The sequence below is a fragment of the Bubalus bubalis genome, chromosome 2 (assembly GCF_019923935.1).
Source record: "Bubalus bubalis isolate 160015118507 breed Murrah chromosome 2, NDDB_SH_1, whole genome shotgun sequence".
Classification (NCBI taxonomy): Eukaryota; Metazoa; Chordata; class Mammalia; order Artiodactyla; family Bovidae; genus Bubalus; species Bubalus bubalis.
The window spans coordinates 77,769,948-77,788,034 of record NC_059158.1 but is presented as its reverse complement, the minus strand read 5'-3'; the positions used below and the strand labels follow the sequence as shown (position 1 = coordinate 77,788,034).

The 18,087-nt window shown below is 44.0% G+C and overlaps 1 protein-coding gene across 5 annotated transcripts in view; it reads left to right on the top strand.

Moving 5' to 3' along the window:
• GAD1 (glutamate decarboxylase 1) overlaps positions 1-18,087 on the top strand; it is a 40,116-nt gene that overhangs the window by 6,859 nt on the left and 15,170 nt on the right. For all 5 annotated transcript variants that reach the window (XM_044933961.1, XM_025275112.2, XM_044933956.1 and 2 more), the window contains 4 exons: positions 5,316-5,474; positions 6,808-7,050; positions 10,130-10,220; positions 16,986-17,098. In XM_044933961.1, coding sequence (XP_044789896.1) covers positions 5,316-5,474; positions 6,808-7,050; positions 10,130-10,220; positions 16,986-17,098 — 606 coding nt within the window. The remainder of the gene's footprint in view (positions 1-5,315; positions 5,475-6,807; positions 7,051-10,129; positions 10,221-16,985; positions 17,099-18,087) is intronic.

Genomic DNA, 18,087 nt, shown 5'->3' with positions numbered 1-18,087 from the left:
AGCAGCGGCGCAGGCGTGGGCGCGTGCGCCCACCCAGCCCCGCGAGCAAGCCGGCGAGCCCGTGGCCTCTGGGACAGATCTTCCTGGGGCCCTGCATCCTGGGGCCCCAGGGCGGCGGCAGTTGGTGGCCTGAGCGAGAAGACTTATTTAGCAGTTTCTGGGTGAAACCCACTTTCCCCTGCCTGACCGCGCGGCGCCCTCCCAGCGATTCTGGGGCTTCGTCCCCTTGATCCTAGGAGCAGCAATTACGGCGAGGAAGGGTTGCTCAACTCCAGGACCTAGGCGTTCTGCGGGGAAAGCCCAGCCTTGGCTTTGGCCCTCTCCCCTGCACGCCAGTCCCGGGGCCGCGTCCCCGCGCGGGGGCAGCAGGCGGCGGCCGAGCTTTGTTCTATAAATAACCCCCTCCCCCCGCCGCCATTCCCGACTTAATAGCCCGTTTCGCACCAGGTCCCTTCGGCGGCCGCGGCGCTTGGCTTCGTCAGCCGTCATTGTCATGCAGCTGGGCAAGCAGAACTGAGCGGGCCCTGGGCGCCCGCCACTGTCGAGGGCGGGGTGCGGGCGGCTGGGGCCGAGAGCTGCTTTCCCCGCGATGCAAGCTTTGCCTGGAGGGCGGCCCTCGTCCATCCCGGTCCTGGCTTCCTGGCCTCGGTCCCGGGCGGTGCCCCCTGTTGCCCCGACTGCAGCCCTTTGGAGAATGGGAGAAAAAAAAAATCTAAACGCCGCTTCGGCAGACACACCCGAAGTGCCCCGAAAGGGTAGAGGGGCAGGAGCATCCCTGGATCCGGGATTAGGTGTCCCGGAACTGGGGTCCGCGAACTGGGGAGTAGAGGCTTGCATTAACTTCCCCGGAAGAGGAGCTCTGGCGGAATTTGGGGGCTAGCATCCTCGGGGAGTTTCTTCTGTTTTTACCCTCCTCCCCAACACTAATTGCAAGAAAAGTTGCAACCCCTGTAACAGGAGAGGGCTGGCAGTTTGCCCACGGGAAACTGGCTTCTGCTAGTATGCAAGCTTTGGGGGCCACAGGCTAGAAGGCTTTACAATAAGTTTGATTCGGAAAGGCAACACCGAGAGGATTTGTTTTTCCGTACTTTGAGCCAGCTTGGGCTTTGCATTTTAGTCTAGCTCCCGGAGGCTAAGTGCAGTCTTTGGTTTTGACCTGAATCCACAGCCGGTCCCCTCCTCCACACACAGATACCCACCCCGCTTTCGTCCCAGGCCTTTGTGGGCTTGTAAGGTGCCCTCTTGGCCTGACACTATCCAGGTTGGTTTGACCTTTCACCTTAAGATGGTTGAGGGGACTAATGGTCATCTTCTCATTTCCAAATCCATTGCCCTGGGTAACCCCTATTAAACGTTTCAGTGCCTTGCCAAGATTCAACCTCTTCCACTCTCCTATCCCCATCCCCAACCAGAAAAACAAAGCTGCTAGGAAGGCCCTTGGTCTCACCGGTGGGACCCTTAGTTCTGGAGGCAGAATCACCTGGGAGAGCAGTCAGCCAGGAGAAACCCCAGGACTTGCCAAGAGGTGGAGAGCAGGGTGGTTATAGGTACGATAGTGTGACCTAAATAGAAGGAGATACAGGGAGCCCTGAGTTCTGTTACTGTGCTCTGCTGACTTACTGGTGAGTCCTTGGGCCTCAACCACTTCTTTATGCAGAGCTCCCAAACTGGCTCCCAGTTACAGCCCCTGAGCTGTTTTATTTAGCCCCGTGCAGTGTGTTTACATGTGTGTCTTATTTTGTGTCAGTCACCAGCTTTTAAACATAGATTTCGAATTCTCTATGCTTACATTTCTTGAAACTAAAAAAAAGTGTTTGAGGTGGGGGAGAGATCTGGCAGGGTACTCATATCCCAGAAAAATCAGGAAAAGAACCCCTTTCTCTGATTTACTGCTGCTAAGTCACTAAAGTCATGTCCAACTCTGTGCAACCCCATAGACGGCAGCCCATCAGGCTCCCCCGTCCCTGGGATTCTCCAGGCAAGAACACTGGAGTGGGTTGCCATTTCCTTCTCCAATGCATGAAAGTGAAAAGTGAAAGTGAAGTCGCTCAGTCATGTCCGACTCTTAGCAACCCCATGGACTGCAGCCTACCAGGCTCCTCCATCCATGGGATTTGCCAGGCAAGAGTACTGGAGTGGGGTGCCATTGCCTTCTCTGACCCCTTGCTCTGGGGAGATGCAATTCCATGCTATAGCTTGATGGGTGACAGCATGGGCTTGGGCTTCAGGCCTCACTTGCTCCCTTGGCCAGGTAAGCCTTATGCCAGGCTCAGTTCAAAGCCCCACTTGGAACCAACCAGCTTGAACCCAGTGCTTTCTAATTCCTCACACTTCCCCCAACTCATGGGGCTGATTAGGCCTTTGAGTGTGGGGTCGGCTGTGAGGAACCAGCAGCAGAGCCCAGAGAGGCCCCACTGAGGCAAGTGGAAGAGAGCCGAAGCTGCAGTCAGCTCTGATCAGGTTGTAGCACCTCTTTGCCTCCTAAGACTGTTAAGTGACCAGTTGTTCACAGGCTTAAAGTGAGTGAAAATCGTTCAGTTGTGTCTGACTCTTCGTAACCCTGTAGACTATACAGTCCATGGAATTCTCCAGGCCACAATACTGGAGTGGGTATTCCCTTCTCCAGGGATCTTCCCAACCCAGGGATCAAACCCAGGTCTCCTGCATTGCAGGCAGATTCTTTACCTACAGTCTGAGCCACCAGGGAAACCAGGTCCTTATAGCTGAGATATAGAGCAAAAGGGAGTACAGTCTGCATCAGTCTCAGGGGCCTCTGCTTCTAAGACCACTTGCTTGCCAGGGAGGTTGTCAAAGCACTAACCTCAGTGTCCTTGAGGACATTGTCCACCACCTCATCATCCTTGGAGAAGTATACAGTTCCTTCCAGAACCTCTCAGAGCCCAGAGAGGCTGGGGCCATTGACCTTTTTTTGAGGCTCCCAATACTTTAGAAAACATATACCTTCCCAAAGAAGTGTTATTCTGCAAATCATATCCATTAAATGTTTGCATTAGCAAATTAATGGCTTTTATCATGGATTATAATGTAGTATTGGCTCAGATGGTAAAGAATCCGCCTGCAATGCAGGAGACCTGGGTTCAGTCCGCGAGTTGGGAGGATCCCCTGGAGAAGGGAATGTCTACCCACTTCAGTATTCTGGCCTGGAGTTGGGAGGATCCCCTGGAGAAGGGAATGTCTACCCACTTCAGTATTCTGGCCTGGAGCATCCCATGGAGAAGGGAATGTCTACCCATTTCAGTATTCTGGCCTGGAGCATTCCTCCAGAGGAGCCTGGCAGGCTACAATCCATGGGGTCGCAAAGAGCCAGACACGACTGAGTGACTTTCACCTTCATAATGTAGTATAAGTTGTGCTATGCATGAGATAATTACAAGATGTATAGAACACACTAGTTCCTAGTGCACTCCAGGAAGTGTGGTTCAGGAATGGGATGCAGGTTTAAAGTTGCGTTGTAATTGTCATCTTCCATTCCTAATAGGACACCTCTGGGAATGCCTGTGTCAAGAAATCCTTGGGAGATAATCCCCAAAGCCCAAATGCAGGTCCTGGTCCTTTCCCAGAGGAAAGGAGATGCTCAGGGGTTTCAATGCAGAGACTTTTCCAGGGAGTGAGTCAGAGCCAACCAGAAGTCAGAGACCTGGAGAGTGGGAGTTCAGCAAGGGGGGACCTCATCTCCATTAGGGCACATGGACATGATCTTTTCAACCTGAGAGACTCCACAGCTGCCAGTTCTGGGCGTAGGGGAGCAGTCTTACCCAGAAGCCAGGTGATCCTGCACCCCTCTGGTAAGTGAATGACGGCTTCTGGTTTAGGACTCTAAGGGTTCAAAGGAGGAACTCAAAGTAGGAGAAGAGGTGAGGGAGAAGATGCAACCCCCATCTTCATATCTAAGTGTGGAGCTCTATTATAGGGTATCCCCAGCCTTCTGATGTCCTTTGGAGCTTTAGTGATACTTTTAAAAAGTGCTGGGAACAGTGGAAGTCCTGGTGCCTCTGGCTTTCTAGTCTTCCCTCCAAAAATAGACCCTGCTCCTGCATGTGGGAGGATTCTAATCACCCCGGCCTTCCCCCTGCATTCCTCCTTCCTCCACCCCTCACCACTGAATTGCAGTCCTGGGGAAGTAAAGCTGAATTTCCCAGAATAACTTGCCTCTCTTCCAACCTCTTGGGACTTTCCTCCAAGCCTGCCTTGTGACATTTGTGACCCCCCAAGGATCTTGGAATCTACAAATACAGCTTTGGGGTCACCAAGAAACTTAGAACTTTCTTCCTCTTTTCAGGGTGTTGTATTTCTGACTAAGATTGAGACTGAGTTGGAGGAGATGAGGGAAGGAACAGAAGCAGGGATGGGTGGAGGTACTGAGGGAGGAAATAGTGCTCTTGGCTGGCGGAGTCTCCAGCCCTTTCAGTTCAGCCTGCTTCTGGGTTTGCCGCTGCTAATGTTTGCACTGCTCTCCTCAAGCAGGAGAGAGTTCCACCCCTTCTGAGAGGCAGAGGGGAGGGCTTCGACTCCCCCCAGGACTCAGAGTTCATCTCCATGGAGTTCTTCTCAATGTATTACATTGTTGGTCACCAGCTGCCAAACTGTAAGCTCCTGGAGAAGAGGGGATCTCTCTCATTTATCTTTATTTGTCCACTATCCTAAATGCTTAGCTTAAGTCCTTTTCCACAATAGGTGCTCAATAAGTATTTATAGAATTAAATGTCACCGGACATAAAATTTTAGGCTTTCTTGTCTCTTTATCCAATACCCTTATTTAAGAGGGGAGGGAACAGGGAAAGCTGTACTTCAGGTTTGGGTCCCAAAAATTAAACTTACATTCAACCCTAGTAGCATTTACCTGGTGTACCCAAGGAAAGCACCTTCCCCAGCGCTCAGTGCTGGTCCTCACCTCCTCCTCCCTCTGGCTGCACAGCCCGTAAACCCAGTACTGGCAGCATCCTCTCTGTTTGCATCCCTTCCCTTAAAACCCCATCCTGGGGCTGGTTACTGGAGTGGAAGCTGTCCAATTGACTTAATTCTGCATTCACTGTCATGTTCAGAGAGGAGAATGGGCTTCACTTACTGTTTTTCTCTCTTGCATGACTGGGTCTGTACCACTGATGCCACTTGACACTGCCCCCTCCCCGCCTGAAGGCGAGCAGTGCCAGGGCCCTTACATTGAAAACACACACACGCGGCTTCTTCTCAGGGGATGCGAGGATCCTGCTTGGAGAGTCAACCTGGGCCGGCAGCTAATCCTGTGAGGCTGGGAGTTCGCTGCCCTTCCTCTGACCCAGCTTCTTGTGCTACAGGCTTCTTGCAGAGGACCAACAGCCTGGAAGAGAAGAGCAGGCTTGTGAGCGCCTTCAAGGAGAGGCAGTCCTCCAAGAACCTGCTTTCCTGTGAAAACAGTGACAAGGATGGCCGCTTCCGCCGCACAGAGACAGACTTCTCCAACCTGTTCGCCCGAGGTACTCTCCACCCCCACCCCAGCCCCAGCGCTAGCCAGCAGGCTCCTTATTGGAGTTTCTTTACTTTCTCCTGAAATTTTGCTGATGTTACCAAAAGAAGTTATAATTCCCTCTGAAGCATCATGAAACTGCTTTCCCAACATCTGATTAGAATATTCTCCCTCCTTCCATACTGTCCAGGTCGCCATCCTTTGAAAGCTGGATGAGGACAATCAGTAAAACAATCAACTCTAAAGATACTTGCAGGGATAAATGTAGATTCATAGAATCTGAAAATCCAGAACAAGCTTACATATAAGAAAATCCAGTGATTCTCTTAATAGCGTTTATGCTCCAAGAGTAGTGGCCACTACAACAACAAAATCGCCCTGTGGAGAGCTGTGTAACTGGGCCTCATGACCCGATTGCTGTCCTAAAGCTCATTTTTCTTTTGAAGATCTTTCAGTCACTATTGCTGCCCCTACAACAGTCTCAGCAGATGCTTTCTCAGTCTTTCTCGATGAGCTCAAAGGTAAACCCATCACCACACCCTTCCATGAGCTCCCCACAAGCCGTGGAGGCCAAACCGGAAGAGTAAACAAGACTCACAAAATATGAGAGGGGTAATCTGAAGAATAGACAAAGAACATCATTACAGCCAGTCTGCTCTTGAGCTGTGACTGACAACTTCAGCTTTTCTCCGTGGCTGCCTTGCCTGTCTGACTCTGCCTAACAAAAGTTGGAACACAGAATCATGTCCTGGCATCCCAAAGGCCGAGCTGCAAAGGATAAGGTCAAGAGACAGGGAGGAGTTCCCTCTCCCACCCTCCTAAGCTTCATCTTCCAGTTCTAGTTTTCAGTCTAAGGACATAAAGAACCACCGTCTTCAGGGAGTCCTCAGCCTCTACCCACAGAAGCCTCACCTTCCACCAGCAATAGATCAAGCACATCATAATAACACCAAACCAAAAGCCCAGTGTCTGAGCCAGATGTACAGAGACATACCTGGTTCTAGGGTAGCAAGACAGAAGCCCTGTACATCACACGCCTGACAGGTGCCCAAGTGAATAACAGTGGTATTGAGCAGTGGTGGGCTGCTCATGGCTTCTCAAAGCTTTCTATTTATGAGCATATTAACTGTCAGAAAGTCTGTGAACTCCCAGGGAGTATAAGCAACACTTCTGTGTATATGATTATGTACATTTTTCTGCAAAGATGGTACAACAGATAATGCACATATGTATCCTGGAAGGAAATAAGGCCTATAAAGATACCATGGATATTAGGGATTTCTAAGCTGAGGGAATCCAGATAGGAGTCAGGTGATAACCACTCATTGACTTTTCCCCCTCAGATCTGCTTCCAGCTAAGAATGGGGAGGAGCAAACTGTGCAATTCCTGTTGGAGGTGGTGGACATACTCCTCAACTATGTCCGGAAGACGTTCGATCGCTCCACCAAAGTGCTGGACTTCCACCACCCCCACCAGCTGCTGGAAGGCATGGAGGGCTTCAACTTGGAACTCTCTGACCACCCCGAGTCCCTGGAGCAGATCCTGGTTGACTGCAGAGACACCCTGAAATATGGGGTCCGCACAGGTAATGTTGGGGGCCAAGTGGACCTGCAGAAGCACCTTTGCCCTGCAGCAGACTTTTGCCAGTGGTCAGAATGTCAAAGTCATGTTGAAAGAGAAACACAGACCCTGGTGAAGGAAGCAACAAAGTACTCCCTGACCACAGAACCTCCAGAGGCACCAGCAGTTGGTGGAAGGCCCAACCCTGGCCTTATTATTATTTATTGTGGTAAAAGCCCATCATTATTTATTGTTGTAAAAATAGACTTAAAGGATACAGATACATGGTGCTGTGTCAAGTTCTATATAGAGTTTCATTGTTGATTTTTAGGTTCTTCACAACCTAAAGAGAGCAGAATGGTCCATCCCTCACTTCTTTTCTCTCTTCCATTTTCATCCCTGCCTCATTTCTGATGAATCCTATGCTTGCTTGTCCCTGAAACTGGGGAGTATTGGGCCCACTTCCTTTTCTTTCTATACTAGTTTCCTATGGCTGCTACAAACTGGGTAACTTAAGACAACAGAAATTTATATTTTCTCACAGTTCTGAAGGTTCACATTCTGAAGGCTAGAAGTTCAAGATCCAGGTGTCTGCAGGGCCATGCTATCCCTGAAGACTCTTGAGTGGGATCCATCCTTACTTCTTCCAGCATCTAGTTGTTGTGGGAATTCCCTGGCATTCCTTGTCTTGTAGATGCATCACTCAATCTTTGCTTTCACCTTCACATGACATTTTCCACATGTGTGTGTCCAGATTTCTCTCTTCTTTGGATTAGGGGCTTCCCCAATCCAGTGTGGCCCCATCTTAACTTGTTTACATCCACAAAGACCCTATTTCCAAATGGAGTCACAGGAATCAGGGGTTAACACTTGAACGTGTCTTTTACGGGACACAGTTCAACCCACCGCACCTTCTATTTTCCAGGCCCCATGGTCACACACTTAGACACTCTTTTCATTCTGTTCCATCCTGTGGAGTTTAGAGGTTCTGAGGCACCAAATGCTGTCTCCAATGGGGAGCCCTGAAGGATACCCTCTTTCCTTCTTTCTATGTTATAGGAGCTCTCTCTACTTGGTAATCCTGGCCAAAGTGCCTCAAGTTCAAAGACTTTGGGGATCTCTGTCTGGCTCTTTCTAAGCCTAGGAATCAAGCAGTGGTTTCTTCTTCCTCCGTCTTTCCCCGCTGCATCCTGGCTTTCCTGAGCTCTTGGGCAAACAGATGGACAGGAATTGGCAGTCCGTGGCATAGTTATCACCACAGGGAAGCGCCCGGGGCCATGACTGATAGCATCTTGTTCTCTCTCTCTCTCCCCTTTATTATCTTGCTCACTCTTCCTAGTCATTTGAAGATATGACTGGGGAGGGTGTGGTAATAGAGCTGAGTAAGACTACTGGATGTTAAAAACAAGGGTTATAATGAAATAATGAGGCTTGCCAAAGAATTCCCAAACAGCTTCTGAAGTCTGCCAACACCACTGGTTATAAGGGTAGCTTCCTTGAATAACTGCAAGATGGCCAAGACTCAATTATATTACAAAGTCTGCGTTTGATTTTTAAAGAAAAGTGTGTTCATCAGTTCAGTTATATCTCACCTTGGTCTGATGGCTAATCTGTTCCTGGATATTGTTTCTCTTTTGTCTGAAGGCATTTGTTAGTCTGTGTCCATCTTTTGTCTTTGCTATGCAACATGATTTGGATGTATTGTCAACTGGTGTGATTGCATTTATTTATGATTCAAACCTGTATTAAAATGAAATATTTGTTTTCAAGTGAGTATTAAATATATACATATGTACATACACACACACTTATTTAAATGGACTTCAACAAAATTAGTTATGTTGTAGGAGATACAGATTTCGTTGGCACTGACATAAGTAGAACAAAATGAACTAGTTTAAGCTATTTAGAGTAATCTACATGAATGTCTGGAATCTGGCCTTGAACTTACACTAAGCTTACTATTTATGCTTCTTTTATTTTCTCTAAAGATCAGTACTATTTTTCAAGGACTCTTGGAGTACAGAGATTGGTATATTCTGCTATAAGAAGTCCTAGTCCAGATGTTCTGAATGAGTCCTCGTCACATGGAGGGAAGGGCAGACTTTCAAAGAGAAGGACTTAGATCAGGAACATTCCAACATTAGCTCTCTGACAGTTATTTCAGAAGCACACGCAATTTCCGCTGGAAACACAGCAGTCAGCACATCTTTCTAACACCAGTTCTCTGTCAGACACCCCTAGGTAATCTATTGCAATGGCTCCTTCATAACAGCCAAACCTGCTGTGTGGGGTTGAGTTTTCCCATGAACGCCAAATTGGCCGAAATTTGGCAGTAATCCTGAATTTGCCGTTGGCGAGAACAAAGCCTGATAAAGCATGTGGTGGGTTAAAAAGGGCATTTAAGTTATATAATAATATAAATTATTCTACCAACAACTCAGTGAATGAATGAGGCTGTGTCTGCCCCTGTTTCACAGAGCAGATGCCAGGTCACCTCAGCAACATATGTAGTTTAACAGTCATCCGACTATATGTGGGCAAAACACACCAGTGCCTGACATCATTTTGGACTGACACAGAGGCCCAGAGAGTGATGGCATGCCTTGGCACCAGCCACAGAGCTGGCATCAGCTCTGCACAGGCACAGGCCCCCTCTGAAGCCTGCAGCCTCTTCTTCTCCAGGGGTATACCTTGACTTGGGGATTAAAAGCTTGAGATGTTAAATTAAATATTGAAATATTTATGGAGAAAAATACGACCACCACATCCAGATTTGTATTTTTTTTTAAAAAAAACACAGCAGCAGAGCTCATCTGGAAATCAACAAATAAGATACTGGACAGATTTTTCTTTTTATGACATTGGATTTTTAATTTAAAAGCATTATGCTTTAGAAACGTGAGTTTGAGAGCCATCTTCAGTGCTAAATGTTGATAAAGTGTGGGTCAACCTCCCCTTCTTTCAGTATTCTTGGGCAGCCCTATTAGGCCATTGGGATGGAGGTCCCATCACTGTGGCCTAGCGGAGTGGAACTTTTGAATTGAAGACAGCATGAAAAATCTGAGTATGCCTTGATACTTGTCTGTTACTCACCTCTTTAGGTCATCCGCGATTTTTCAACCAGCTCTCCACAGGATTGGATATCATTGGTTTAGCTGGCGAGTGGCTGACATCAACTGCCAATACCAATATGTAAGTCCCACATATTATTTTCATGTAAACAACCATGCTGTCTGAGTATGGCTTGTTGGGGTAAAAGTCCAATTCCAATGGTTCTATAAAAATTTTATTACATTTGCCTTAGTCGTCTTTTCTCTTAAAATCTTACATTTATCACAGTTCTGAATTAATGATGGATGGTTGATAAACTATATTTTAGTTGAACAATGCAGTTTAATAAGAACATGGTCATAAGAAGTAATAACTCTAACTTTTAAAGTTTAGTGTGAAACTTCATGTTAAAAGACTTAGCATTTCTTAGTGATATGTTTAAAGAAGTCATGTTTTGGGGTATGATCTTGGTCCATTTTCCCACCCAAGGATATTGCTCCGTATCATTTAAGTCATATTTTCTTCAAAATTAAAGGGGACTGTAAAGCCACAAACCAATTTGATCAGCCTATGCTCAACTAAAAGTTCTAAAACAATTCATGTAGTGATAGTCCTTTGAAAGGAATTATATATTCATTTGAAAGGAATTGTATGTTTCTTTCAAAATAATTGATTGTTTTTCTGAATGTGAAATTTTTTTCATATTTATTTAAGTAGGCAAAGCCAAAGTCTTCCAAAGTCTTTGTTTCTAAGTTCTTGTAAATTTATTTGAAACTGACTCTAATGTCCTGGTGGGTAGGAGGGGTGTGTGTGCAAGTAATATTTGGGTACTCTTCTGGTAATCAGCCCACAGTTTATTCTTATATGCACATGCCCTCTCTGAAGACAAGGACAGATTACTAGTTGATGGAAAGCATCATAACCTACTGAGTACTGTCTTTTCTTTAACTTTATGATAATGTTTACCACTCTCTGTATATCCAGACAGTGGTACCACATTCTATGAAAGTATCCAGAGGGAAATAATATGGTTATTGCAATAATTTTTAAGAGACTTTATAAGAGTTATATGGATTTTAGTCACTAGAAATACTTGGAAAATAACTATCTACTTTTTAAGTTTGTGGTAAAGTAGGCTTGAAAATTAAATTTAGCTTAAAGAGTGGTATTATTTAAAAAGATAAATTTCATTTGACATCAAGATAGAATGTAAGTTATTAAAGTTCTAGGTATTCTATTTTTCTTAAACTACTACCAGCCACAAAGCCTGAAAGGGCATTCTAAACTTATATTGATTTGTGTGTGTTCCAAAGCTGTTTAATGATGTGACTCAAAATACTTAACTACATTCAGAAAAATTTCTATTAATTAAGGATTCCTTCTTTGTTTATTAATTTAAAACAATGACAAAATTTAAAAAGCAAATGTGATAACCGAGGCCATTAGTGCTAAAAGGCATAAAAGATTAAATTGATTGAAAAGCAAAATGGTTTTCCTGCTCCCTGCTTGTAAATCAAGGTTAACTTCATGCATTGTCCGTGTTGGATCACTGAGGCTCTGGAGAGCTGGGAGGAATTCTGGTCAAAGATACAATCACCTGTATGATCTCCTCAACAAAACCTCCTCTTCCAGTCTTTATAATCTTTGTGGTTTGTGAGATTAAAAAAAATATCAGCAAACATAGACATCATAATATATTAATTATAACTTGAAAAAGATGCTAATGCTTAATTGAACATCTCACACTAAGGAATTATTTTAATTAGAAAGTTTAGCTTTTTAAAAGAAACTTAAGTATTTAGAAAATAAATGAGAAAAATAGAGTAAAAGGTATATACACATTAAGGCCCAAGGACCCTTAATTATATATAAGCACCGAATTTTCTCAGTGTCTTTAAATGTGTATTCTGTAGGCCTCTTGGCTGTGATCTCCTAATATATATATATATATATATATATATATATATATATATATATATATATATATCTCAATCTCAAGGTAAATAAAAGAAATTCACCCTGTTGAACCATTTAGGACCACATATTCTCCTAAAAGGCTTTCCTTTAACCAAGGCGATCTCACAAATTCTCTTTTTTCTTTTTTTGGTATGCGTTCATAAAATCAAAGCCCCTTACTCTTCCCTTAGCTCAGCCATGAAATGCTAAAATATTGTCCAGCCATCTGAGGTCAAGGCCAGTCCAACTAAATGGCACATAGTAATTGCAGCTGCACTGAACAGTGGATATTTATAAAATATGATCCGATTCCAACAGATCGATCGCAAAGGTTATTTACAATTGTGAAATAGTTTCTGTCAGTTCTCAAGACAAGGCATTGTCTGAAGAAGTAATAACTATTATCTAGAAATTGTTCTAAGCCAGTTCCCCTGGAAGATCATGAAATGTGGCAGCATTGTGAGGAGCTTATGTAGAAATTTGCTCCCTTGTGACAATACCTTCTCCAACTGGGAACAGTGTTCAAACAAGTTTAGGAAAGAATGGCAAAAAGGTCTTTTCTGACTGAGTAGGATTTAATTAGTGATATACTCATTTTTTGATCTGCAATATTCATTGAGTTTGGGTGGCACTGGTAATACAGAATAATAACTGCATTCCTCAGTATAGTCTCTTTAAAAGAACTATCCAGTGTTTCCATCCCAGTGACAAAGTATAAGGCACCTGATGGTTAGAATAGACGGAACATTCATGTTTATGCTTTCACATCTGCCTGTGCATTCAGCTTGGAGATATATTCTTCCAAGCAAAGGACTCAGTGAAGATTCAGAGAAAACATCACCATTGTGTACTTGGCCACAGCATATACAGCTCTTTTCTTCCAAAACATGGCCACTGATCCCAACTGTGCAGGTAGAGCAGTGCCCGGGTATAAACAACAGCCTGCCTTCAAGGACCTGATGACAATACATAATCCCAGTGGCAAGATCTATCACAGCCCTTTGTTATGAGGTTATGATTTCAAGTATCTAGCACTTTATTTTCATAAAAATTACACAGATGAAATTTTCTGTGCGGGTTATCCATCACTTTATACTAGTAGGCAGGTTGTTACAAAGGAGCCTGTAGTGAGTAGTTCTCGTTTGTCATAGAAAAGCAGCTCTGATGTAAAGGACTTGGAATTCAGGCTGGAAAACACCCTAAACATGAGATCTTGGAACAACTTACTGAATTTCTCTGAACCTCAGTTTCTTCTTCAGAAAAAAAAAATGAAGAAGAATTATATCCATCTCACAGAGTAGTTCTGAAGACTAACCAGGATGCCAGGGTTAAGTGCCCAGTGCGTACAAGGTACAATGCACACACCCAGGAAAGGCAGCCACCCCACAGGTCACTGTTCCACATCTGCAACCCTTCCTCCCTTCAACCTTCCAGCTCTTTTCTTTCTGTCTCTCATCATCTCTGGACATCAGAGGAGCTCACTAAGCTCCCCCTCAGGTGTGTTATCTTTTAAGGTAACCACTCTATCCAAAAGGAGGATAAAATCTAAGAGGAGTGTCAAGTTAGTGAGTCAACATAGAAAATTATTTCTTCCTCTCATTAAAATAGTTCCCGTCTTAGCAGTCACCAAGATGCAGGGTCCTTGTGCCTTTCTGATTCATACTGAGGCATGTGGCTCTCATCTTCAGTATCCGCACCTTCATGGTGCAAGCTAGCTAGTGGAGTTCTAGCCATCACTTATATGTTCTAGATCTCAGAAAGGAGTGCAGGCAGAGGAAGGGAGGACAGAGGAAGGAAAGAAAGAAAAGAGGGAGGAAGGGCAAAAGGGAAACACACTCTTTCCTTCCAAGAACCTTCTCAGAAGCTCCATATGACATTTCTCATAGCATCTCTTTAGCCAGAACTTAATCTCATGGTCACACCTAGAGAAGATAGAAAATAGTCTTTGATCTGAATGAATTGCAATCCCAGATAAAATTGAATGAAGTAAGGGAAATTTTTATATTGGTTACCAACTGGCAGATTCTGCCACCAGAGAAAATCAGCTTAACAATCAGTTTGCCTTGGTTCAGAGTTAAACCCACTGGGAAGGTGAGTTGAACTACTAAAACAGGCTGACTCACTCTCCTACTCAGAATATAGAAACTCTCCTTTAGTGTCACTCCTGAATGTCAAAATCATACTGTTTTTAAATCCTTACTTTGACTCCTGTGTCCTGTGTTCTTATGGCTTCAACCTAGAGCTTTTGGCAGGTTTAGCTTCTTATCCTCTGATTCTGAAATATCATCCTGTACTATGACTTTGGCACCTAACCAGCTTCTTCTGAATCCATATTTGACCTTTGATCTCTTGACTTTATCCACTTTCATCTGTCATTTACGGAAGGGGTTACCAAACCTGGAGTCCTGGCTGCAAGAAAAGAGTCTCTTCCAAGTGTATACACAGTGATGTGTGTATCCTCGTTGCCTTCCTGGAGAGAGGGACTATAGCTTTCCTGGAAGTCCTAAGAGTATCCATGATCTCAGTTAAGAACCACTGCTCTAGGCTGAACTTCACAGTCTTCTCTGAGGCTTTGGGTGCAAGCAAACTCCCAGTTGTAAACATGGCCCGGATGAGAAAGCAAGTTCAGAGGGAGTGTCAGGAATGGGGACGCCATGTCAGCCCATGTGACAGGCCTGGCTGAGGATCAACAACCATGGGGCATGCTACCAGCTTCCAGGAGAGGATGTCAGGACTAAGGTCATGAGTTAGAGTAAGTTTCGGTGTTAGCTGTGGGGTTAAACTAGTCCTTCAGACCCAGGCAAGGGCTGCCAAATAGGATGAAGCTAAGGCCAAGATGCTGGATTCATCCTAGTAAACTTCTTCCTCAAGACTGGGAGTGGTGTCTTGTGACAACTTTGTCTCCTCAGTGTATAAAAAGCCACTTGGCAGAGAATAGTCATTCATTCATTAACTATTTATTGAACAGAACTAAGGCTTTTGGAATCGTGAACCTGGCATAAATAAGGAACCTGAAGTTGATGAGATCAGATGGTCTCATGATCGAACTCTCTAGATTCTTCCTCCTGATCCTGAGAGTAATGGTCATATTCCTGCTAAGACTAGTTCATGCAAATCTGGGGCCTAAATTGATTCAAATCATGAAGTGGACCAACCCTCTGGCCTTCCACACCATCCTTTCTCCCTTCCCCCTGTGGTTCCTGCACTGACTTGGTTCTGGTCCAGCTTTCATCCGGTCCTTGACAAGGTTCTGATATTATGGTATATGATTCCACTGATTCCTTGCCTTACCCTAGAGAGCCTTCTCATTTGGTACTCTGAGACTCCAGCACACAGCTGGCCACCAGTACCTCTTTACCATGCATACATTTTTGCCAACAATCGGTGGCACTGTTTATAACTCATTTGTTCAAGAATGGATAGAACCACATCATGAGTTTGCCCCTTGGTACACTCAGCAGCACAGGCTAAATCAGGAATCCTTCTCTTCTTCTTCCTTTATCAGGCCATCAGACATGAGGGAGTGTTGGTTGCTACGGTGATGGGGCTCAGAGCAGAACCAAAGCATGATTGTGACCTCCAGAGGTGATGGTAACTGAACACATGATTTCCAAGGGTCTTCCTCCTAAATTTCAAGGGTCCTCCCAAGGAAAACAGACATATTCTTTTTGAAAACAGAATTCTTCCTCCAAGAGATATACCCTGAGGATCCTGCAGGATCTTTTTGTCCTCTTTTACCACCATGTGATTAATTGGATTGTTTAATTTTTCTCCATGTTTAAAACTTAGTATCTTCACCTGTGTCTTTGTACAACCATTGCTATCTCATTCTTGCAAACAGCTTTTCTAAATCATTAACTAGCAAAAATTCTCATTAGTCCTCAGCATTGGCATTCAGCCTGAATACCCTAACCAGGGATAAAATCTCCCCTTATCGTTTGGCTGAGTCAATCTAGGAATCTCTCTTCAGGGAGCATGGCCTGAGCCGAGCCCACAAACTCCAATGCTTAAGAAGGCCAAGCAAAAAGAAGAAAGACAAAAAGCCTCACAGTAAATATCTTTTTTTTTCTGGCTTAATTTTCTACAGACTGACCTTCTTTGATTTCTTTTAAGCCCTATGCCTTGGTACCATGATCTTATTTCAATGACTACTCACTACACTGTGCTTGTGTTTGAATTGCTTTGAGAAGAGCATGGCTTTCTACCTTTAAATAAAAAATCAAAGCTAACCTACCAGTATATCTGATGCCCTCAGTCAGCTGTGTGCCAGTTGACATTCTTCTTGGTGTTTTGGTAATTGGTCATTAGAAATCATCACTTGTAATTATTCTTGACAGGTATTGACTTCAGAGAGTTATAGAAACCTAACTGTCCTTAGGGATCATCAGTAAAAAACTGTGTAGATAATTATATTGAGATCTTTAAAATATGGTCAATATTTCCAATTAGCTTCATGGTTAGCTTTCGGATGTTTACATTGTTCTTAAAAGATAAACTTTGGTTCTGGGTTTTATAGATTCTACAAGTATGAAATTGGCAGTCTCTTTTTAAAAAATGTTGCAAACAGATTTTATATAGAACTTAGAATATTTTTTCAATTAGCATTTTCATCATCCCTATACTCTTAGAAGTGAAAGGAACCCAGAAAAGTCATTTTATTTCCTTCTATTTCTCTGGGTGGACCACACCTAAGACATTCCTTTCAGATGAAAATCTATTTTGTTGCTGAAGAATCACAGAGCAGGTATTTCCACCACCTCTCTCAGTAACCCAGGCTGTTTTCTGATATTTTGTGATTAGTGACTCAATACCCTACTAGGAAATGAATTGTTTTAGTGGTTTGGAACATCTTTTTTTCAAACCCAAGTACAAAACTAAACCAGTGATCTGTGTTCTCCAAATAAGTGATTTGACTTCTTTATTTTCATTTTTTTTTCACCACCTTTCCAGGTTTACGTATGAAATTGCACCAGTGTTTGTCCTCATGGAGCAAATAACACTTAAGAAGATGAGAGAGATAGTTGGATGGTCAAGTAAAGATGGTGATGGGATATTTTCTCCTGGTAGGTTTCTGTTCTCTTTTCCAGACTCTCCTCAAGGTTTGCAGTATGGATCCTTAGGATCTTTGAGAACACTAAACACAAAGTGAGTTTGTCGGAGAACAATGACCTGAAAAATATGATTTTTCAATAGTTCTGCCTTCTTTGTCAGAGCAGAGGCTAGTAAGAACACTACATTCTTTGTGTTCTAACCAACCAAAGGCTGTTCTAAACCTGTACAAACTGACAAAGGCTGTGTCTAAACCGTGCTAAACAACTCTGGTCTGATGACCGCAGTTTGATTAAGCTGGGGATTAGGGAATCAAGATTATCAGTGGCTTGATCAATTTTGGCCAAAATAGTATATTTACTTTAAATCTGTAGTTCAGTATAGATACAATAAGAATCTTTAAAACAAGGACATATAATTTTATAAGTAGGAGGGAGTTTGGAGTGGTGTCAGAGACAGCGTGATTGTATATGCTGTGCTTGTGCTTAGTCACTCAGTCGTGTCTGACTGTTTGCGACCCCATGGACTGTAGCCTGTCAGGCTCCTCTGTCCATGGAATTTTCCAGGCAAGAGTACTGGAGTGGATTGCCATTCCCTTCTCCAGGGAAATCTTCCTGACTCAGGAACTGAACCTGGGTCTCCTGCATTGCAGGCAGATTCTCTACCATCTGAGCCACTATGAGGGCAAGAAGAGAAATAAAAATTGCAATTGTCCAGGCAATTCATCCATAGAATTTGCCATTTAATAATAGGTAACTAATGCAAACATGGCTCATCTTTTGTTGTCCAGACATATCTGGTGAGCTCAGTTCTCCTTGCATCTTGACTTAAGTAAATATGAGTTTGGTCTTATTTTAATACACTTGGAGTTCTCCTAAATGACTCAATAACTCAGTTGGGCTGTTCTTTCAGGACGGTACCCAGGCAGTGTCACTGCTTCCATAGGCTCTGTTACTCTCTCTTTCTCTGTCTTTCTGGCTCAGAGAAAAGATTCATCTTTGTC